This window comes from Emys orbicularis, chromosome 11, assembly GCF_028017835.1.
Source record: "Emys orbicularis isolate rEmyOrb1 chromosome 11, rEmyOrb1.hap1, whole genome shotgun sequence".
NCBI lineage: Eukaryota > Metazoa > Chordata > Testudines > Emydidae > Emys > Emys orbicularis.
In genome coordinates, this window is record NC_088693.1 from 59,607,794 (window position 1) to 59,632,345 (window position 24,552).

Consider the following 24,552-nt stretch of genomic DNA (forward strand, 5'->3'; position numbering starts at 1 on the left):
GTGGAATCAGCCTTCCAGCCTCATTTACTTCCATACTCCCTGGGCAAGAGCTGATGGTTTTGGTGGTTCTGCCCTTGTGGAAGGGAAAATATTTCGCATGATTAGGGTATGGGAACAATTTTAAATAAAGTTCTAAATAATGTGAATTTGTGAGGGGAATAAGGTATTACTAAAAAGATCATAATAAATTACTACATTTTCTTATCTTGCTGTAGTGAGAAATGGCATGAAAATAATTGAGTTTTGGTTTCCTAACTATGAGAAAATTACTAAAACCATAGATACAGATGGATCTTGTTACTGGCATAGGGGAAGTGTACAGATTTTGGTCTGCCGTGACAAAACAAAGCTGCTACCTCTTGGATCTCTGAAGTATTCTTAGACTAATAAACTCTCTTCTTGATCAAGAAATATCCTTTATCTTATGATCCACAAATGGAAAAACTTTGTATCATGGCCTAACGTACCTTTAACCAAAATACTGTTGCCCTTCTGCTGGGCGATAGGCCAGTTTTGGGGCCTTGCAGGTTAGTTTCCCATTGGAGGGAAATAAATTATTTAGAGTCTGGATATTTTTGTAGAGAAAATTGTTTTATTTACACTATATATACACCCCAATCCTTGAACAGTGGTGAGCAGACAGCATGCAGGCAATCCCCACTTTTCTGGAATCTGAGCCTAAACACCAATGCTTGGTTCCCAAGGGAGCAACTCTGTCCCAAGATTTGAGTAGTTAGACTAATCAGAGAGCAAACTCTCCCTTGCTGTTTGCCACAGCTCCTTCCACTCAAAAAAACCTTCATCACAAAATTAAGAACAATACAGCATTTCTTCAAAGACTGAACAATGCTCAACTGCCAAGAAAAATAATTTGTAAAACTATGTGTAACAACTCCATCTGATGCCTTTTGCTGTGACAATACAATCGGAACTTACCAATTGGCTTATATTATCTCACCTTAACTGGCAGAATAAACACTTCTTAAATGGTTATTTTGCCTAGATTTGCACATTTGAAAATATTCCACTTTAAAAAAAAAATTCTGGGAACACTAACTGCATTATTGCTTCTTTTCGATGGGCCAGTGGAAGAGTCAAAGTGAGCATAAACTCTTCAACTATCTGAGGGTATCTTTGCTTTCCCTATTTTCAGAAAATGTATTTTAGCTACTCAAATATAATTTGCTGCCCCATGGTTTTCCAAAGACAAAGTTACACTTGCTTAATCATCAGATGGATGATGAGTGAGGGTTTGGGAGAGGGGTTGAGTAGTCTTTTGACAGATCTGTTGTGTTGCGCCAATTGAAAAAAGAAAAGTGGTAAAGGCATAGAATGTTTATAACATGTTAGTATGTCAGAGAAATGGTTGGAAGCAATTTTGTCTAATAAACTGAAATCCCTTTATCACAGAATCTGGCTACACCATGAAATTCCGGATAATTTAATTTTTTTTAAAAAGGCAAGCAGAGATTTTGATATGATTGGACTTCTTCTGGGACAGAAAATTAAATTATATTTGAGGTCTGTCAGCTCCTTTCTGATTTAGTTCCCATTTTCCTGTTCTTATATTAAAAAATCAGGATTCAGAAGGCCTTGTGATGGAAGGAGGGGAGCTGATAAGCACAGCCGTTTCTATAGCTGTTTGCTGCTGAACTAGTTCATGAACCTCTTGAAATTATCAAGGAAAGTCCTCTACCAAAGGGAAGATGCAAATAATATGGGACTAAAAGACCTGTGTCTCTAGGATCTTTCCTACATAGGGGAATTGCCATTCTAGATCAGAATCAAAGTCCATCTAGTCCTAGTATACTCTCTCTGATAGTGACCAGTACCAGATGCTTCAGAAGAAGATGCAAGAACCTTGCATTAGGCTGTGTGGTGGAGTAATCTGCCCTGCGCATAGGTCTCATCTTGGCCTCTAATATTTAGGCCATGTCTACACTACCAGCTTCTCCCGCCAATATAGCTATCGCCACTCCTTCAGGTGGTTTTATTATGTCAAAAGGAGAGCTCTCACCCATTGGCATAGAGTGGCTACACGACTGATCTTACAGCGGTGCAGCTGTAACCTCGCTAGTGTAGGTATGGCCTTAGATTGGCGTAAGCTCTGAAGCACATTTTAATGTATATTTCAAAGTTTGTTGTCATTATTTATAACTCTGGAAATTCTTGATATGTTTATTGAAATATCCAATCCTTTTATGAATCTTGTTATATCCTTGGCCACAAGAAGTCCACAGTTTAATCTCAAATTGTGTAAATAAGGATTTCCTTTTATTGATTTTGAATTTCCCACCCATCAGTTTCATTGAATGCCCTTTTTTCTTGTTTCATGAGACTGGGAGAACAAAATACCTGACCTACCTTCTCTATAACATTCATTATACCTTTCATTATTTTATGTATTTTATCCTTTCTCTTCTTATTCTTCTCCTTTCTAAGGTAAACAATCCCAGTCTTCTCAATCTCTCTTCATGGGGGAATTTTTCTAGGCCTTTGATTACTCTCATCACTATTCCCTGAATCCCCTCTGGTTCTGCAGTTTTAAGATGAGGTGACTGGTACTGCATACAGTATTTCAGATGAGACCTCACTGTTGATTTTATATAAAGGCATAATGTTCTCTGTATAATTTCACCATCCTATTCCTTATTAATAATAATATCTTATTAGCTTTTTTTTGTCCACAGCTGCACAGTAAGCTGTGATTTTCATTGAGCTGTCTACTTGCACCCAGGTCCCTTTCTTGAGTTGATACAACTGATTGAGAACCCTGTAAGGTTCACAAGTAGTTTTAATTTTTCCCTTTAGTGTGCATTATTTTGCATTTATTGACACTGAATATTATTTGCCATCATGTTGCAGATGGACCTAGCTTGTTTAGGCGTCTTTGAAGTTCCTCATAGTCCTCTCTGATCCTGATTAGTCTAAATAACGGTGTGTCCTCTGCAAATTTTGCTACATCACTGCTCATCCCCCTTTCCAGATCATTAATAAAAGTATTTAACAGTATGGGATCTGATATGGAACCTTGAGGTATGCTGCTGTTAACGTTTTGCCATGATTAAAATTGACCATTTAATCCTACTCCTTGCTTTGTCTCCTACCCAGTTGTTGATCCATGACAACACTTTGCCTCTCATCCCATGGTTACTTAGCTTTTTTAGTAGCCTGTTGTGCAGGATCTTGTCAGAGGACTTCTGGATGTCTAAATAATCTGTTGTCTTTTATCCATTATTTTGACATAGAATTTTGAGAGATTAGTGAGACACAATTTTCCGTTGCAGAATCCATGCTGGTCAGCTCTGCTGTATAGTCTTTACAGCTTTGTCTCATTTGGGGCATTTTTCTCCATTATTTGGTGTTTTATTGCAGGAAATCTCTGCAATCTCTGGGAGCGAAAAACAAAGACCGAGTATTTATTTTGTATCGCAACACAGATTTGTTACCTCTTGGCTACCAGGTCAGCCCAATATTAAAGTTTTTAATATTTGCTCTTTTATGATTTGAAAGGCTACTGTAGTGTTCAGCTAAGAGTATATCCAGTCACTTTGTAATAAAGGTAGCATCCTTAACATTGACTTCTTCTGAAACTAATGTTTTATGGGAAACAGAATTCAACCCAATACAATTGTAGTTGCTTTGGTCAGTAACTACAGAAATTATATACTGAAAAACCATTCCTGTGAAATTACAGTTGATTTATCTGATAGGGTAATCTGGGAATTGTATCTACATAGAAGAACACTTCTATCTATATTCCAGGTTTTCATGATTTTAAAATATTTGTTCCAGGGTACCAAAATGTATCTTGATTAAATAAAAGATTAATCAAAAAGTCCTGTTAAAATATAAAATGGTAGAACCTCTCCTTTTGTTAGCCTTATAACAAAAACGGTTGGTTTCATACTATAGTTTGTTTCCAGTATATTTTTAATGCAGTATACATCAGGGATTTGATGTGTTCTGACTGTTTGAATAGATTATATTTTTGTTTTAGCATTTGTCAAACATGAAATGCTGCAGTGTGTGGGTTCTGAAATTCCCAGGCTAAGAGTATAGAAGAAGCAGCATGGTCATAGTCCCTCTGGTGAGGCATTTCTCATGTACTTTTCAGCCAACTGTCTCCTAGGCCTCATCTACATTTAAAAGTTAGGTTGACATAGCTACAGCCCTCAGGGGTGTGTGAAATTCACACACCTGAGAGCTGTAGCTATGCCAACCGAACCCCGGGTGTAGACGCAGCTAGGTTGACGGAAGAATTTCCATTGACCTAGCTGCTGCTGCTGCTTCTTGGAGCGGTGGATTACCGAGAGTGATGGAAAAGCCTCTTCCATTGCTGTACGAAGCGTCTACCCTATGGCACTACAGCAGCATAGCTGTGCTGCTGTAGCTCTGGTAGTGTAGACATGGCTTTAACTCTGGAACGAAAGATTGACACAACAATAAAAAACATTTAAAGGTGACTTGCAAACGGTAAAAACTCTGCCTTTTTCCACATCACTGTGATTTATAAAGAGAGCCTCAAATGCTTTAGTCAAAAATATTTATTTTTCTGTTTATTTTTTAAATGTTAGTAATTCAAGTCTTGTTTTATTCTGGCAGGCTTTATGGTGACTGGGGAATTAGTGAAATTATGACATTGCAAAAGTGTGAAAACTGAGTGAGTGAGAGAAACTTTTAAACAAACTGTTAAAAACTTTCTTTGTTTCTATTAAACTTGAAAGCCTAAATAATGCTGTGGAGAAACGATGTCTTTATTAAAGCACTATTTTAGTGTCATCAAAACAGTGGACAAAGGGGAATTGATGGACATAGTTTATTTTGCCTTTCAAAAAGCCTTTGAGGAAGTCCTTTACAAGAAGCTATTGAACAATCTTAGTCTGAGAGATAATGTACTGTCATGGATTAGAATGTACTGTCATGGTTAAGAGACAGAAAAAACAGAGTAGGAATAAATTGTCACTGTTCAATATAGCAAAATGGTTAAACGGTGTGTGTGTCTCAAGACTTCATATTAAGAGTGGTGTTTAATAATCTGGTAAAGGTGGTAGACTGTGAGGTGGCAAGTCTGCAGATGACTTTATTTATGTTACTCAGGACTGAAGAAGAACGTGAGGAACTTCAGAGGAACGTAAACAAATCTAGGTGACTGGGAAGGAGGATGGCAGATTGCAATTTAGTGTTGACAAGTGCAGAGTAATGCACATTGAAAGGAATAATTGGAACTACATGTACACATTGCTGGGTATGAATAATAATCACTTGCGGGGGAGGACGAGCTGGGTGTCCTTGCGGGCAGTTCAATGAAAACGTCTGTTTAGTGGGTGGTGGTAGTCCGAAAAATGAAGGAGGCTCTGGTCATGACTCCATACCTATAAGTTGAGTTCGACTTTGCACTTAAAGTAGGGATTCAAATGCTTTGTTTTACATGAAAAATACAATATATTCTCCCCAAACTTGCACCACTTACTCTGAAACAAAGTGAATTTTCTGAGAATTTACAAGTAAATCCATTGGTTTGTGTTAAACTTCTTAAAGAATCCACTTTTTAATTAATATTAACACCTGTGATAGTCTTTTGTGTCCCAGATGATATTGACTATGTAATGCAAAATGCACCAAACTTCTCATATAATTGAAATATTATGCATAGACTGTATTTGAATAAATTTGGTTGCAAATAAGTTAATGATTTTTTTATCTAAGTGTTATGGTTATGTAGGCTGCAGATAGGGTTATGTAATTCTCAAGTTGGACCATTCTGACATTAGAGAGAACTCAATTGATCACCACCCTTCATCTACAGCTAATTGGTATGTAACAATTCTTTTGGCTGTAATAAATCAGTAGTGTGAGGGAGACAGGACCTAGTCAACAGTTCTCACTGGTAGATTGTGTGGCCCAACTGCCACTGCTGCTTAAGATTTTGTGTCCACGTGCTATCTTGGACCTTGAGCTTGAAAGGCTGTCATTGGCATTGTTGCATCAGTTGCACTGTGCATTGAGGCAGCACTGCTAGAGAAACTGGACAGATATATAAGGGACCTATTGAAACACAGAGTCACCAGGACTCAAGGACTGGTCTTTCCCTGCCCTCTGTTACATAATGTTAGTCTCACTGACACAGTGGTTATAGACTGTTTTGCCCGTGTGTTCTCAGGATATGTCTACACTGCAATTAAAAACCCACAACTGGCCCATTCCAGCTGATGCAGGCTTGCAGCGCTCAGGCTAAAGGACTGTTTAACTGTGGTATAGAAGTTTGGGCTCGGGTTGGAGCCTGGGCTCTAGGAGACCGTGAGCTGGAAGGGTTCCAGAACTCAGGCTACGGCCTGAAAGGGTATGTATGTCTATGCTGCAGTTAGACATCTGCGGTTGGCCAGTGCCAGCTGACTCAGGCTTGAGGGGCTCCGGCTGTGGGACTATTTAATTGCAGTGTAGACTTCTGGGCTTGGGCTGGAGCCTGGGCTCTAGGACCCTGCGAGGTGGGAGGGTCTCAGAGCTCAAGTTGCAGCCCAAGCCCAGAAGTCTACATTGCAGTTAAACAGCCCTGCATCTGGAGCCTTATGAGCCTGAGTCAGTTGGCACAGGTTAGCCCTGGTTTTTAATTGCAGTGTAGACTGACCCTCAGTCTGTTTGTTTCCTTCTGCTCCTATCCATGCACCCATCCTGGCTCCTGTCCCTATGCCCCTCTCCTATGTTCCTGTCACAGCTCTTTGCTTCTGTCCGCCTTAGCTCCCCCACCCCCCGGCTCCTGACTGCCTCCTCTGCTTCTATAGTGAAAGTATCTAGATGGTGCAAAGTATCTTTAAACTACAGAGAGCCTGTATTATCAATGTGTGGCCAACTGGGTGATCGTTTTCTAGAGGTTGCATCGTCACATGTTACAAAGACACCCTAGCATCCCACTACTTTCTAGATTTTGTGCCTGACTCCACTGCTATGAAAGTCACTGACTTTGATGGGCGTGGCCCCTTTATCTTTGCCTAAACCTAAGGCCCTCTGTTTTCAGTTTTGTTTCTGTTTGATACAAATCACAGGATATTTTAATGTTGATTACAAACATTAAAAAATGGATGAAAATCAGTGCAAACAATTAACTTGACAGTTTTCTGAATTAATATTGGGGGCCAGGAGAACAAAAAAACACAACAAATAGAGAAAAGTAAGAGGATTGAAAGTAAAATCAGTTTAATGCTGTGGTTTATTTCATGAACTATATTAACAGTACGTATATACACACATATCTTCCACTGCATTGCCTTACTTTAACAGACAGCCCCGTATTTATACTTAAACTAATTATTAGTAACATAAACACATCTACCTAATATAATGTATTGGATCTTAACATAATAAGTATTTTCCTGTACTTATGGTAGCAATACTTGAAGAGAGCTGATGGGTGCTCATTGTCTGCGGATGCAGGGGACTAAGGCTATGTCTACACTACTGCGGTAAGTCGACCTACGCTACACAACTCTAGCCACGTGAATAACGTAGCTGAGGTCGAGTTACTGCGGGGTCTACACCGTGGGGGGTCGATGGTAGAAAAATCTCCTGTTGATTTACCTTACTCTTCTCATCAGGGGTAGAGTACAGGTGTTGACCAGAGAGCGATTTGGCAGGTCTTTACTAGACCCGCTAAATCGACTGCTGATGGATCGATCTCAGCGCGTTGATCCCTGCCGTAGTGTAGACCTGCCCTAAATCATAGAATATCAGGGTTGGAAGGGACCTCAGGAGGTCATCTAGTCCAACTCCCTGCTCAAAGCAGGACCAATCCGCAACTAAATCATCCCAGCCAGGGCTTCGTCAAGCCTGACCTTAAAAACCTTAAGGAAGGAGATTCCACCACCTCCCTAAGTAACCCATTCCAGTGCTTCACCACCCTCCTAGTGAAAAAGTTTTTCCTAATATCCAACCTAAACCTCCCCCACTGCAACTTGAGACTGTTACTCCTTGTTCTGTCATCTAGTACCACTGAGAACAGTCTAGCTCCATCCTCTTTGGAACCCCCTTTCAGGTAGTTGAAAGCAGCTATCAAATCCCCCCTCATTCTTCTCTTCTGCAGACTAAACAATCCCAGTTCCCTCAGCCTCTCCTCATAAATCATGTGCTCCAGCCCCCTCATCATTTTTGTTGCCCTCCACTGGACTCTTTCCAATTTTCCCACACATCCTTCTTGTAGTGTGGTGTCCAAAACTGGACACAGTACTCCAGATGAGACCTCACCAATGTCGAATAGAGGGGAATGATCACGTCCCTCGATCTGCTGGCAATGCCCCTACTTATACAGCCCAAAATGCCGTTAGCCTTCTTGGCAACAAGGGCACACTGTTCAGTCTTCTGTTACAGGGTAAGTGCACCCCAGCTGGTTGTGGAAGGCTCAGATGCTAATATTTACATGAGTTGTGCAACAAAGGCACACTGTTGACTCATATCCAGCTTCTCGTCCACTGTAACCCCTAGGTCCTTTTCTGCAGAACTGCTGCCTCGTCACTCGGTCCCTAGTCTGTAGCAGTGCATGGGATTCTTCCGTCCTAAGTGCAGGACTCTGCACTTGTCCTTGTTGAACCTCATCAGGTTTCTTTTGGCCCAATCCTCTAATTTGTCTAGGTCCCTCGGTATCCTATCCCTACCCTCCAGCATATCTACCACTCCTCCCAGTTTAGTGTCATCTGCAAACTTGCTGAGAGTGCAGTCCACGCCATCCTCCAGATCATTAATGAAGATGTTGAACAAAACCGACCCTTGGGGTACTCTGCTTGATACCGGCTGCCAACTAGACATGAAGCCATTGATCACTACCCGTTGAGCCCGACGATCTAGCCAGCTTTCTATCCACCTTAGTCCATTAATCCAGCCCATACTTCTTTAACTTGCTGGCAAAAATACTGTAGGAGACCGTATCAAAAACTTTGTTAAAGTCAAGGAATAACATGTCCACTGCTTTCCCCTCATCCACAGAGCCAGTTATCTCCTCAGAGAAGGCAATTAGGTTAGTCAGGCATGACTTGCCCTTGATGAATCCATGCTGACTATTCCTGATCACTTTCCTCTCCTCTAAGTGATTCATAATTGATTCCTTGAGGACCTGCTCCATGATTTTTCCAGGTACTGAGGTGAGGCTGACTGGCCTGTAGTTCCCCGGATCCTCCTCCTTCCCTTTTTTAAAGATGGGCACTACATTTGCCTTTTTCCAGTCATCTGGGACCTCCCCCGATCGCCATGAGTTTTCAAAGATAATGGCCAATGGCTCTGCAATCACATGGGGAGAGGTGTTGGGGGATGCAGAGGGATGGGTGATAGTGCCTGTGAGAGGTGGAGGATGCAGGGGGCAGAGTGGTGGGTGTCTAGAGGGATGCGGGGAGGCTGGGGTGGGAAGGTGCTGGGTGTCTGCAGGGCTTTGTGGATATTGGGTGTCGGGGGCATGCAGGAGGTAAGGAGATTGTGCAGGAGGCCATGGGATTGTGCAAGAGGCCGATCTACAATCCGTACATTATATGTTTTGTGGAATGTTGTTGAAAAACAACTAGAGTGACAAAAGGAAGTTGACGTCACATTTATAGACTTTGCATCTGCTTTAGACTCAGTGCATCCATCAGTACTATGGATACTGCTACACCAGTATGGGGTGCCTGAGGACCTAGTGTGTCTAGTGGAGAAACTTTATCATGGTACATTTAGTTGTGGCAGGGTCAGTGATTGTATTAGGGACTTGTTTTCAGTAGAATCAGGAGTATGCTAGGGATGCATTCTCTGATCTACATTGTTAAATATTCTAATAAACTAGCTGATGACAAACCTGATTGAGGCCCAAATAGGATATGTAACACTTAAAGATTAATCTTTAGAGGATTTTGAGTATGTGGATGATATTGCCTTACTTGGAGAGACTACTAGCCAGCTGCAGCTAATGCTGGAAGAGCTGGGGAAAATTGCAATGATGAATGGTGATAAAATCACAGCTATATTCCTATACTAGACTCCTATAAAACAGGAATGAATGGTGGCCGATGCTGCATGTAGATGGCAATGGCATTGAATGGGTGAATAGTTTTATTTATCTAGGTAGTTGGTTGATGGCAAGAGGTTCTATAACCAAAGAAGTCACATGTTGGGTCCGTCTTGTGTCAGTGGCATTTCAGTGTCTTGAAAGGCTTCTGTTTGGGCAGCCGGATGTTTGTGTGCCAACTAAGATATGAGTGTTCAGGGGTGGTGGTGACAACTCTGTTATATGGAGCAGAAACATGGCCATTAAAAACATCTGAGGAGAGGAAATAAAACAGTTGTCAAAAGTTGTCAGTGTCAAAAGTTAAGGCATGTTCTTAACATCCATTGGTTTGATTTTTGTCACAAATGAGGAGATACTTAGAAGCTCCTGGCAAGTTGCAATCTTACATCCATGGAGAACAAGACGCCTGCAGGAGCAGGTGGTGTCATGTCCAGTGTGCAGAAGAATGCATGCTTTTTACGGAAGGTCTATACAGTTGAGGTTGAAGGAAATAGAGCATCAGGCTGACCACGAATGAGGTTGGAAGATGCAATTTTGAGAGATTTAAGAAGCCTAAATTCTCCCATACTGACTTGTGTGAAGAAAGAGTATTTGCAAGGGACCATTCAAGATAGAAGTCTATTCTGCACTCCACCATTGCTACCTCATAGCCATGTGACCTGCTGTTGCTTTGTATTTGTATTTTCTTTATTTTCCCAAAGAGAAGTTGATTTTCATTAGATGGTAACTATTAAAACATGCTGATTTGCAACATAGTTGCAAGAGATATAGTCTTTATGCTAAATCTGGTACTACTTTTACTAACCAGGATGATATACTGTCTATACACATTTATTTAAGCAATTATATAGATTAATTTATATTTATTCAGATTTGTAATTTTTACTTTTTTAATTATATTAGAAAATGGTGAATGATTCATTTCTTATTTACTATATTAATTTGTTACCTATGATTTATGTCAAGCTCTATTTAGATGGAAATTCAAATGCAATTAAAAATGTACAAAAAACCTATTTTATTTAAACAGCTACCTTAGATGTGCTGGATACATAAGAACATTTATCTAAAATGTATTGAAATGTTTTTCATCTAAAACTAATTTATTAAACAAAGGAAGGATCTGTAGCTAGTGAATTGAGCTGATTTGTTTCTGGTCACCAGGTCCTTCAAGATTTTTAGAACTAGTGAATCTCATCTTCTAACACCTAGTTTTTATTCACAGATTAGAAGTGGCAAACAAGCTTTCCTGCTTCAACTCCTAATTAGTTGAAGCAACACGGCTGCTACTCTGAAACTCCTAATTAGTTTCTTAACTTGCAGTGAGCTAGTCTTTGAACTGAATTAGATGAATAAAACTGAAATGAAAGGGATCCTATCACTGTACCTCCAGAGGAGGCTATTGGTGTCAAAAGCTGGTTTAGCACTTCAATATGCTCTGGTTCCAAGTGCTTAACTAGTGACTTCCACCAGTTCAGTGGTTTGACTTCCTTTAAAACTTGGCAGCAAACATACTGCTGAATATTTTTTTTATTTAATGTAAATGAATTTAATAGATAATAGTAAGTTTAGGCCTTGCATAGGTCTATTTCAAATATGTTTATTTTTTAAAAATAAAACTATTTAATTTTAATTTAAAAAAAATCTGATTTAAATAAAGAAATATTTTTTTAATGGACATTTGTCCGCCCTGATTTCTTCTCATTCCTGTATCACTCCACAATCAAACTGACAGTCACAGAAGGCTACATTCTAGTGAATGTATGTATGGTATACTGCATCCTGCTTGTAAGCAGGAAGATGTTTGTGTTTCCTTCCTTATATGTGTTTTACACATTTTTTTATTATCAAGGAAGACATTAAATTTTAAGCTTTATTAAGGGTTGTATGTTCAACTGTCATAGACTTTAAGGTCAGAAGGGACCATCATGATCATCTAGTCTGACCTCTTGCACATTGCAAGTCACAGAACCTCACCCACCCACTTCTGAAATAGACCCCTAATCTCTGGTTGCGTTACATGTGATTATTGGCGTTACTGAAGTCCTCAAATCATGGTTTAAACACTTCATGTTACAGAGAATTCACCATTTACACTAGTTTAAACCTGCAAGTGACCTGTGCCCCATGCTGCAGAGGGAAGTGAAAAATCCCAGAGCCTCTGCCAATATGACCTGGGGGGGAAATTACTTCCCGACCCCAAATATGGCAGTCAGTTAGACCCTGAGCATGTGAGCAAGACCCACCAGACAGATACCTGGGAAAGAATTCTCTGTAGTAACTCAAATCCCTCCCCATCTAGTGTCCCGTCTCCAGCCACTGGGGATTTTTATCTGTGTATTATATAGCCAGCAGGTTTAAAGTTGCTCCAATTCTGCCAGCTTGCCCCTGCCACAAACACCCGTACTATGGCTCATTGTGTTATGAAATTGCCCTCTGATAATACTTGATCCTTTTGGCTCTCATGTTTAGATTTCAGAGTAAAGGCTAACACAGTGCAAATTCTGTAGTTCATCATTGAGAAATGATCCTGTAACTAATGAAGTACATTATTTACAGAGACAGGGCTAGATTGGCAGAGGTTCCCTTATTGTTAAGTGAAATTTCCCTAAAGCAATGGAACAATTGAGGGCAGAATTAGAATGGAATTTAAACGAAGTAAAGATTTTGTGGTAGGCAGCCAGACGACCAGACCCAGTATTCTGAAGTACCAGCTGGGTCTGTTTTCATAATCTGATACTGCAGTGTTTCTTGTCTAGTTTATAGTTGACTAAAATTCATGAGAATTGCAATATCCCCTTAAACTAGGAATTGGTAATAGGTTTTGTTGTGGATGTCTGCAGGCGAGAGGTTCACTGATCCTGTTGGAGTGTTGGCCAGTAACGTGGAGGCTAGGTCACTTTAGTTCATCTCAACATACCTCACTTATAAATTGGCTAAATTGACCCCTCTTGGTACAGTTTAATAATAATTAATAAATAAACCAAAAAGTTAGTGACTCATTAACAGGAACAAATCAGCTGTCGAAGTCTACCGATGGATTAGAATATTAGCCTCTGAGGTCCAAATGTGCACTGCTAGTATGAGCAGGATGTGAGACATTTTTGTTGTTTCCAGTTATGAGTGCAGTCTACATATTGAGTAAGATCAATTCACTGTGAACTAAAAGCATTAGCTATGGAGAAGATTTACTCATTAGCAGCTAGTGCTGTTTCAGCAAATACTGTTATGGCAATGTAAACAGAACTAGTTTTTTCTTTGGAGGGCTGTTGAGGGGGGCCAATTTCAAACTGCTTGTGAGCGTGCTGGCTTTCAATAAAAGGAGACAAAGAAAATATTTGCTACTGTTTCTAGTAAAACCAGAACTTTATTAGCTATTCATTTACATCCTGGCTAGCAGTAAACATGCTGATGCCGTAGAAGCACCATGCACAATACCAACTTTTGTAAAGTGCTTTGAGCTCCTACAATGCAAGTTACTGATTGTTAGTCCTAATAATAAATTCAGCTCTGCTATTTTATGATTGTTTATTTTGAGAATTACCAAGACGGTTAGATGCCAAAACAATCCCTATATATACAATGTAATGCTGCAAGTGGCGAATGTGCTTAGTTTAAAAAAAATGAATAAAAGGAAAACCTATGGCAATTTTTCTCCAGAGAAATCAAATTTTAACAATATTGGACTTCCCTACTTTTTTCTCTTGGGTGGTATTTCAAAGCGAGCTGGCTAGATTGTGTCTGCAAAATTTGCATGTTTACTAAGTTATTGTGTACCTACCAGTTTGTGTGCAGAAATGCCAGATCGATGGGCACACAGTTTAGGTGATTGTTTTTGAAAATGTGGTTCTTTTAGATATGAGAAATATGGTGGTTACAAGATAAGTTTTATCATGTTATGGCTCATCTTTTTTAATGTAAATAATAAAAGGTTTGGTAAATGATGTGTATAGTATATGCACATTCAGGAAATATTGTATGTATTTGATTCCTTTAACCAATTTTAAGTCTCACTTCTTTCTCGCTTTCTCCTTCTCGCTTTCTTTCTATAAATAAACTTTTACATGTTAGATACTAAAGAATTGGCAACAGTGTGATTATTGGCTAAGATCTGAGTTATATATTGACCTGGATATGTGGCTGGTCCTTTGGGATCAGAAGAACTCTTTGATGAAATTGGTTTTAAATAACTACTCATCATTAAGTCTAGTGTCTGGGTTTTGAATCCAGGACTGGAATACCTAAGGAGGCTGCATTTCTGACATCTTGTTAGCCAGTATGGTGAGACAGAAGTTTACTTTTGTTGCTGGTTTGGTATATCTTATGGAAGAATAACCACCAGTTTTGGGGTGTGTTTGCCCTATTTCTCAGCAGCTTGTCCTGAATTTGGTTTTCTCAGTTGTGACCCACTGAGACACGGTGACAGACGGGCGTGAAAGGGATTTATTAGCAGACTGTTGACTAATAAGATTGTTTATATATATTAGGATATGAATTAGCAAAATATTTCCTCTAAAGATTTTTGAGAAAGACTACAATTTTTCCCTCCTGTATCAGTTCTTATTGATATTTTTGTTAATTTATTAACAGTAGAGAGGGGCTTATTTTTGGCATGATCCCAGGCCCACTGAAATCAGTGGGAGTCTTTCTATTGACTTCAATGTGCTTTGGATGAGACCCTTAATAGAAAGAAAATGGAAAATGAGTGGCTTTGTGCCTGTAGTTCTTTGTGACACCAGCTGACATTGACCTTCTGTTTTGAGAGGGTCTACAGCAGGCCTGCACAACTCGTAAAGCGGCGAGGGCCATATTACTCCAAAGAAAACAGCTGAGGGCCGAAACCCCCCGAGCGCCACCAACCCCCCCCCCGCAGCGCCACCCAGCCCCCCCCGAAACACAACACACACACCCCCAGCGCCACCCGCCCCACGGAAACAACCCCCCCCGCGCCACCTGCCCCGCGGAAACAAACCCTCCTTCCCCAGCGCCGCCCCACCGAAACAGCAGTATTGAACCTCGGTAATATGTTATAGCGGGCCCCTAAGGTAGTATAATTAAGGTAAAAGAAAAATGTTTTTTTGCTAGAAGTAGAATAAGATCTTCCCCCCACTTTGTAATCAATTGCCCTATTGAATGAATGAGGAAGGCATGGATTGCAGGCACCTCCAGACAGCTGCAATCCTTGGAGAGGGCAGGGCCGGCTCTAGGATTTTTGCCGCCCCAAGCAAAAAAATTTTTTGGCCGCCTCCCCTTTCTTTTTCGTGCCCCTCTGCCCCCGGCTCCACCCCTTCCGAACCCCTTCACCAAATCCCCAGCACCGCCTCCTCCCCCAGCGTGCCGCATTTCTCCCCCCCCATTGCTTCCTGCGGACCCCCGTGACCGCCCGCCCTAGCTCACCTCCGCTCCGCCTGCTCCCCCGGGTGTGCTGCCACTCCGCTTCTCCCCCCTCCCTCTCAGGCAAGGGAGGGCGGAGAAGCGAAGCAGCGGCACGTTCAGGGGAGCAGGCGGAGCAGAGGTGAGCTAGGGTGGGGGGGCGCAGGAAATAGTGTGGGGGGGTAGAGGAACCGCTCCCCACTCCAGCTCACCTCCACTCCACCACCACCGCCCACCCCGAGCGCCCGCCGCTCGGCTTCTCCTCCCGCCCAGCCTTGCTGCGCAAAACAACTGTTTCGTGCGCGGCAAGCCTGGGAGGGACGGGGGAGAAGCGGAGTGGCGGCGGCGCGCTCAGGGGAGCAGGCGGAGGCAGAGCGGAGGCGAGCTGGGGCGGCGAGGGCACTTTTTCCCTATGCCCCGGAGTCGGCACCTATGATGGCCGGCGCCAGAATGCCGCCCCTAGAAACGTGCTGCCCCAAGCACCTGCTTGTTTTGCTGGTGCCTGGAGCCGGCCCTGGGAGAGGGGATGGGAGCCAGACGAGATCAGTAGAACAGGTCAGCCACCGACTCACCACTCGCCGCCTCAGCCCCCCTCCCCCGGCTCGCCTCCTCACCCCCCGCGCCAATGCCTGCTCGCTCGCCTCGTCAGCCCCCCACCCCTCCGGCTCACTTGCCCGCCCACTCGCTGCCTCAGCCTCCCTCCCCCGCCCACTCGCCTCCTCAGCCCTCCACTCGCCCGGCTCGCCTACTCATTCCCCGCCACTGCCCGCCCACTCACCTACTCAGCCCCCCTCTCTCACCCACCACTTGTCTACTCACCCCCCCGCGGGCTGCACAGTAAGCCCATCTACTCAACCCCCGCGGGCCGCACAGTGAGCCCACATGGGCCGCATGCTGCCCCCGGGCCGCACGTTGTGCAGGTCTGGTCTACAGTGATGTTACTTTGCACTTCTATCAGTAAAGTGGTGGGAGTTGGCAAGGGGAGTATTTAAATTGGATTTTAAGTAAACCCATTGTGTATTGGAAGTAAGTCCATTGTGTTGCTTTGTAGTGTTGTGTTTTTTGAAAGAAAATCCAGTCTGTTTCTTGTTTTTCATTTAGGGTGCTACAGAATGTTAAAATATGTTAATTTCTAACTGCAAGGCCTGGTCTACACTACGACTTAAATTCGGATTTAGCAGCGTTAATTCGAATTAACCCTGCACCCGTCCACACAACGGAGCCATTTAGTTCGAAATAAAGGGCGCTTAAAATCTATTTCTGTACTCCACCCCGAAGAGCGGAGTAGCGCCAAAATCGATTTTGTCAGTTCGAATTAGGGGTAGTGTGGCCGCAATTCGATGGTATTGGCCTCCGGGAGCTATCCCACAGTGCACCATTGTGACCGCTCTGGACAGCAATCTGACCTCGGATGCACTGGCCAGGTAGACAGGAAAAGCCCCGCGAACATTTGAATTTCATTTCCTGTTTGCCCAGCGTGGAGAGCACAGGTGACCACAGATAGCTCATCAGCACAGGTAACCATGCAGGCCGATAATCAAAAAAGAGCACCAGCATGGACCGTACGGGAGGTACTGGATCTGATTGCTATATGGGGAGAGGATTCAGTGCTAGCAGAACTTCGTTCAAAGAGACGAAATGCCAGAACTTTTGAAAAAATCTCCAAGGGCATGATGGAGAGAGGCCACAATAGGGACTCAGATCAGTGCTGCGTGAAAGTCAAGGAGCTCAGACAAGCCTATCAAAAAACAAAGGTGGCAAACGGTCGCTCCGGGTCAGAGCCGCGGACATGCCGCTTCTACGCCGAGCTGCATGCAATTCTAGGGGGGGCCGCCACGACTACCCCACCTGTGACCGTGGATTCCGAGGCGGGGATAATCTCATCAGCTACACCTGAGGATTCTGCGGAGGGGGAAGAGGAGGAGGAGGACGAGCTTGGGGAGAGCACCCAGCACTCCGTTCTCCCCAACAGCCAGGATCTTTTTCTCAGCCTGACTGAAGTACCCTCCCAAGCCAGTATCCAAGACCACGACCCCATGGAAGGGACCTTAGGTGAGTTTACCTTTTAAAATATAAAACTTGTTTTAAAAGTAAGATTTTTTAATGATTATTTTGCCCTGAGGACTTGGGATGCATTCGCAGCCAGTACAGCTACTGGAAAAGTCTGTTAACGTGTCTGGGGATGGAGCGGAAATCCTCCAGGGACATCTCCATGAAGCTCTCCTGGAGGTACTCCAAAAGCCTTGCCACAAGGTTTCTGGGCAGTGCAGCCTTATTCCGTCCTCCATGGTAGGACACTTGACCGCGCCATGCTTGCAGCAAGTAATCTGGTATCATTGCATGACAAAGCCTGGCAGCGTATGGTCCCGGTGTTTGCTGGCATTCAAGCAACATCCGTTCTTTATCTTGCTGTGTAATCCTCAGGAGAGTGATATCGCTCATGGTAACCTGGTTGAAATACGGGAATTTAATTAAGGGGACAGAGGTGGCCGTTCCTACTGGGCTGTTTGCCTGTGGCTGAAAAGAAATCCTTCCCTGCAGTTAGGCGAGCGCGGGGGGGAGAGGGGGGGGGATTGGCCCAGAGCTTTTCGCGTTTGTCTAGCAGGGATCTTCCCTGATACCAGCCACGCGGTGGGGGGAGGGATAAAGCGATCATCCCAGAGAATTCATGGCGGGGTGGGGGTGTTAGTTTGGTTCCTGCGGGGATCTTCCCTGATACCAGCCACGCGGTGGGGGGAGGGATAAAGCGATCATCCCAGAGAATTGGATGGGGGTGGGGGTTAGTTTGTTTTCTGCAGGGATCTTCCCTGATACCAGCCACGCGGTGGGGGGAGGGATAAAGCGATCATCCAGAGAATTGGATGGGGGGGGGGGTTAGTTTGTTTTCTGCTGCTGAAGGTTAACAGGAAAACCGCAGCACTCAACGGGCTTTGCTTGGTATGTGGGAAAGGAGGGCGCAGAAGCCGAAAGACAATGGCTTACCATGGCTGCATGCAAGCCGAATTCTGTTGCCCGGACCTGCGTCTGTGATCTCCAGCAGCAAAGCCACAGGCACTCAATATTAAGAGGCAAAATGCGACCTTGCACAGAAATCACATGTGCTATGTAATGTGAATAGTGTTGGTCACCGTGAAAGAGTATAAGCATTGTTCTGCAAAATGTATCTTTTTAAAAAATTCTCTCCTTTTTTCCCTCCCTCCAGCAGCTGCAAATTCTTCAAGCCTCCCTCCTCCATCCCGAAGGCTATCACAGATAAGGCGTCGGAAGAAGAAGACGCGAGACGACATGTTCGCAGAAATCATGGAATCCACCCGCAGTGACAGAGCTCATCTGAATGAGTGGAAGGACACGGTTTCAAAGTATAGGAAAGAAGCCAGTGAACGTGAGGACAGGAGGGACCAATGTGAGGACAGGAGGGACCAACATGAGGAGAGGAGAGATGCTCGAGATGAGAGATGGCGGCAGGAAGATCAGAGGAGGCAGGATGCAACGCTGGGGCTGCTGCGTGAACAAACAGATATGCTCCGGCGTCTGGTGGAGCTTCAGGAACGGCAGCAGGATAACAGAGTGCCGCTACAGCCCCTGTATAACCCCCCTCCCCCCTCACCATGTTCCATAGCCTCCTCACCCAGACGTGTAAGAACGCGGGGGGGGGAGGCTCCGTACACCTTCCCATTCCACCCCAGTGGACAGCCCAAGCAAAAGGCTGTCATTTTTTTAACCATTTTTTAATGGCCTTTTCCTTCCCTCCTCCCAAACCCCACCCGGGTTCCCTCCCTCTTTTTATAATCTATGAATAAAGAATAAATGATTTTTAAACGATAGTGACTTTATTTGGTTTGAAAGCAAGCTGGGGGAAGGGGGAGGGTGGGTTCCTTACAGAGAATGAGTCAATAAAGGGGGCGGGTTTTCATGAAGGAGAAACAAACAGAAATTTCACACTGTAGCTTGGCCAGTCATGAAACTGGTTTTCAAAGCTTCTCTGATGCACACTGCTTCCTGGTGTGCTCTTTTAATCGCCCTGGTGTCTGGCTGCGCGTAATCAGCAGCCAGGCGATTTGCCTCAGCCTCCCACCCTGCCATAAAGGTCTCCCCCTTACTTTCACAGAGATTGTGGAGCACACAGCAAGCAGAAATAACAATGGGGAGATTTCTTTGGCTGAGGTCAGAGCGAGTCAGTAGCGATCGCCAGCGACCTTTTAAACGGCCAAATGCACATTCTACCACCATTCTGCACTTGCTCAGCCTGTAGTTAAACAGCTCCTGACTCCTGTCCAGGCTGCCTGTGTATGGCTTCATGAGCCATGGCATTAAGGGGTAGGCTGGGTCCCCAAGAATAACTATTGGCATTTCAACATCCCCAACGGTTATTTTCTGGTCCGGGAAGTAAGTCCCTTGCTGCAGCCCTTTAAACAGAATAGTGTTCCTGAAGACGCGAGCATCATGAACCCTTCCCGGCCAGCCCGCGTTGATGTTGGTGAAACGTCCCTTGTGATCCACAAGTGCTTGCAGCACCATTGAAAAGTACCCCTTGCAGTTTATGTACTGGCTACCCTGGTGCTCCGGTGCTAAGATAGGGATATGGGTTCCATCTATCGCCCCACCACAGTTAGGGAATCCCATTGCAGCAAAGCCATCCACTATGACCTGCACATTTCCCAGAGTCACTACCTTTCGTAGCAGCACCTCAATGATTGCTTTGGCTACTTGCATCACAGCAGCCCCCACAGTAGATTTGCCCACTCCAAATTGATTCCCGACTGACCGGTAGCTGTCTGGCGTTGCAAGCTTCCACAGGGCTATCGCCACTTGCTTCTCAACTGTGAGGGCTGCTCTCATCTTGGTATTCTGGCGTTTCAGGGCAGGGGACAGCAAGTCACAAAGTTCCATGAAAGTGCCCTTACGCATGCGTAAGTTCCGCAGCCACTGGGAATCATCCCACACCTGCAACACTATGCGGTCCCACCAGTCTGTGCTTGTTTCCCTTGCCCAGAATCGGCGTTCCATGGATAGAACCTGCCCCATTAACAACATGATCTCCAAAGCACCGGGGCCCGCGGTTTGAGAGAATTCTGTGTCCGTGTCCATGTCCATGTCCATGTCCTCATCACGCTGGTCGCGGCGCTCCCGCCGCCGCCGCCGCCTCCTCGCCTCGTTTTTCTGGTCCTGGCTCAGCATAAACTCCACGAGAACGCGGGAGGTGTTTACAATGTTCATGACTGCTGTCTGGAGCTGAGCGGGCTCCATACTTGCCGTGGTATGGAGTCTGCAGTGTTCACCCAGGAAAAAAGGCGCGAAATGGTTATCTGCCGTCCGTTGCTTTCATGCAGGGAGGGAGGGAGGGGTGAGGCTGTACCCAGAACCACCTGCGACAATGTTTTTTGTCCCATCAGGCACTGGGATCTCAACCTAGAATTCCAATGGGCAGGGGAGACTGCGGGAACTATGGGATAGCTATGGGATAGCTACCCACAGTGTAACGCTCCAGCAATCGACGCTAGCCCCGGTACATGGACGCACACCGCCGAATTAATGTGCTTAGTGTGGCCGCATACAATCGAATTTATACAATCTGTTTCCCAAATTCGAATTATCTAAATTCGGATTAATCCCGTAGTGTAGACATACCCCAAGAGAGTGTCTCTAATTTTTGTTTTTGCTGGGCCCTTGGTTACTTGCTTAAGACAATACAGAAAATGTAAATAATGTAATGTAAATATAAGTAATGTTCATAATATTTACTGAAAGCAGAAGTATGTACAGTACAGACATTGCTTAGTCATAGATTCCTAGACTTATAGCAGCCTTGCAAAACTGTCAAGATCCTTTATTAGCCCTAGTACAAAAACAAGTCTCCTGCTCTTTATCATGGTAAATGGTGAAAGAAACTAATGTTTTACTTTCCTGCTCCAAAAAACTACTTGCCGCAATTAAGTGGGCAAGTGGAATTTTGCAAGAATGTGGTATAGTTATAACCTGAGTTGCTTATAGGGTATAGCAGGGGTAAGCAACCTATGGCACGTGTGCCAAAGGCGGCACGCAAGCTGATTTTCAAGTGACACTCACGCTGCCTGGGTCCTGGCCACCGGTCTGGGGGGCTCTGCATTTAATTTAATTTTAAATTAAGCTTCTTAAACATTTTAAAAACCTTATTTACTTTGCATACAACAATAGTTTAGTTATATATTACAGACTTATAGAAAGAGACCTTCTAAAAACGTTAAAATGTATTACTGGCACGCGAAACCTTAAATTTGAGTGAATAAATAAAGACTCGGCACACCACTTCTGAAAGGTTGCCGACCCCTGGGGTATAGTATTCTTAAGGCCCTTCATTTTTATTTTTTTATTTTGTTTTAAATTTTCCAATAATTTGTCTGTGTTTTACAAAAATTTTAAAATGGATGAACATCAATGCAAAAAATTAACTTCACAATTGTCTGGGTAAATATTGGGGGATAGGAGGGCAGAAAAAAGCAACAAATAGAGAAAAGTAAGAGGATTGAAAGTAAAAGCAGCTTAATGCTATGGGTTATTTCACAAACTGTACATATACCCGTATATGTGTACATACATGTTTCTTCTACTACATTGCCTTATTTTAACAGGCAGTCTCGCATCATGTAATGTACTGGATGTTCTTAATATATCAGTATTTTCCTGTACTGAAGTGATCCAAAATTCACGTGCAAATCAGTCAAAAACAAATAGCATTTGTAAAACCTGGGAATTGTTGAGAAAGGATCAGTAAAAACTGAAAACAAAGGGCCTTAAGTACTCTTCATGGCTCACTGCATGTCCTTTCTGGGGAGGGTGAGTTAATCTTGTCCATTTTGGGTTATTTGGTAGTGTGGCTGCTTCTCTGTGGATGCAGTTTTATGATGATCGTTCTAAATGTTTGCACTCTGTTCCCCTATATAGTGATTGGTATTATGTAAAAAGTGTGTGTGTGTATCTTCAGATTGTGAAAGAATCTGAAGGCGTTTGAGTAAATTACACAGGCCTGATTTTCCTAGCCCACATCTCAGTTTCTGAAGAAAATAAGTAAGATATACTTTGCAACTCTTTTAGTAACAAGCAGACTTTGTTGCATGAAAAATAGCTATAGAATGCCAGGGATCATAATGTGGGGAATAGAGATAGGCGCAGGCAAGAAGGTATTAATTTCACCTCTACATAACTCAGTTTTACTGTGTTCTCATATTAAATGGAGTATAGAGTCACAAAGCCGTGACTGCTTGAGCCTCAATCTAGTCATACACTTACGCATGTCCTTAACTTTAAATATTTAAAATTAAGCTTGTGCTTAAGTGCTTTGCTGAATTGGGGCCTTGAAGGGCAAATCTTCTCTGATAAAAGAACCTGTAATATTTTTTTTATTTTTATTATTTTATTATGTTGCATTTTCATAAAGAAAAGTCATATTCTTCTTGGCATTTAAGATTTTGTGTGTTTGTGTGTAAAATAATGTTTTGTAATAGATTTATTTACAATTCTTTCTCTTTAGCATGGCCTGGTATATATGATTGCCACTAATGAATTATTGAAGGCTACGAGTAGGGCTTACACCTAATAAGAAATGAGGCTATAATAACCTTTTCAAACCCCAGAGAAAAGATTAATTGCTTCAGGACTGATATGGGCATTGCTGAGAGACCAAAAAGCTATTTGCTCTGAAAAAAACAAAACAAAAGTTACTTCCTGAGCTGAAAATTGATTTAACAAAGAATATTAAAGGTGTGGTGAATTGCATTTATAATTTCTAGCGTTTGACATATTGGTTATAGTTTATTGAACAGCTTTGAAATAAAGAATATTGATGCTTTTTTGCTGTTTAACAAAAACAATTAAATGGATTTTTTAAAAGTACTAATTCACGGGGGGGGGGGGGGGAAGGGAATAGCATAGAATAAGGAAATCTTGATATTTGCCAAATATCTCTTCTTAAGAATGAGCAATTACTACCCCTTTAGCTCTACAAATGCATTAGAACCATCGTAAAGTTGATAGGAATGAACATAAATCAGAAGCTAGGAATTACAGAAAATTGATAAGGGAAGCAAAAGGATACAAGGAGAAATCTATGGCCATCAGCGTTAAGGACAATAAGGAGGAGTTTTTTAAGTATATTAGAAACAAAAATAATCCTAACAATGGTCCATTACTAGAGGGAAATAGTAGAATGATCAATAATACAGAAAAGGCAAAAGTGTTCAAAAATATTTCTGTTCTGTATTTGGGAAAAAGAGATGATGTATTCTCATCATATGGTGATAACACCCTTTTCATTCCACTAGTATCTCAGAAGAATGTTAAACTTCAGCTACGAAAGTTAAACATTTTTAAATCAGAAAGTTTGGAGACCTTGCATCCAAGAGTTTTAAAAGAGCTGGCTGAGGAGCTTACTATGCCATTAATGTTGATTTTCAATAACTTGAAATACTGGGGAAGTTCCAGAAGTCTGGAGGAATGTTAATATTGTGCCAATATTTCAGAAAGGTAAACAGGATGACTGGACTAATTACAGGCCTGACAGTCTGATATTGTTCCTGGGCAAGATAATGGAATGGCTGTTATGCGATTCGATTAATAAAGAATTATAGGAGGGTAATATAATTCAGGCCAATTAACATGCGTTTATAGAAGGTAAATCCTGTCAAACTAACTTGATATATTTTTTGATGAGATTACAAGTTTGGTTGATAAAGGTAATAGTATTCATAGAATCATAGGACTGGAAGGGATCTCAAGAAGTCATCTAGTCCAGTCCCCCGTACTCATGGCAGGATTATCTAGACCATCCCTGACAGGTGTTTGTCTAATCTGCTCTTAAAAATCTCCAATGATGGAGATTCCACAACCTCCCTAGGCAATTTATTTCAGTGCTTAACCACCCTGACAGTTAGGAAGTTTTTCCTAATGTCCAGCCTAAACCTCCCTTGGTGCAATTTCAGCCTGTTGCTTCTTGTCCTATCCTCAGAGGTTAAGAAGAACAATTTTTCTCCCTCCTCCTTGTAACAACCTTTTATGTACTTGAAAACTGTTATCATGTCCCCTCTGTCTTCTCTTCTCTAGACTAAACAAACCCAATTTTTTTTCAATCTTCCCTCACAGGTCATGTTCTAGACCAGAGGTTCTCAACCTTTTTCTTTCTGAGG

The 24,552-nt window shown here is 42.8% G+C and overlaps 2 protein-coding genes across 2 annotated transcripts in view; both read left to right on the forward strand.

Moving 5' to 3' along the window:
* BMPR2 (bone morphogenetic protein receptor type 2) overlaps positions 1–24,552 on the forward strand; it is a 174,736-nt gene that overhangs the window by 34,651 nt on the left and 115,533 nt on the right. The gene's annotated exons all lie outside the window — the stretch shown is intronic.
* Positions 16,650–19,175, forward strand: LOC135885384 (uncharacterized). The gene is made up of 2 exons (XM_065413054.1): positions 16,650–17,446; positions 18,597–19,175. The coding sequence occupies exons 1-2, from the start codon at positions 16,918–16,920 to the stop codon at positions 19,124–19,126; spliced, it is 1,059 nt and encodes a 352-aa protein (XP_065269126.1). The 5' UTR covers positions 16,650–16,917; the 3' UTR covers positions 19,127–19,175.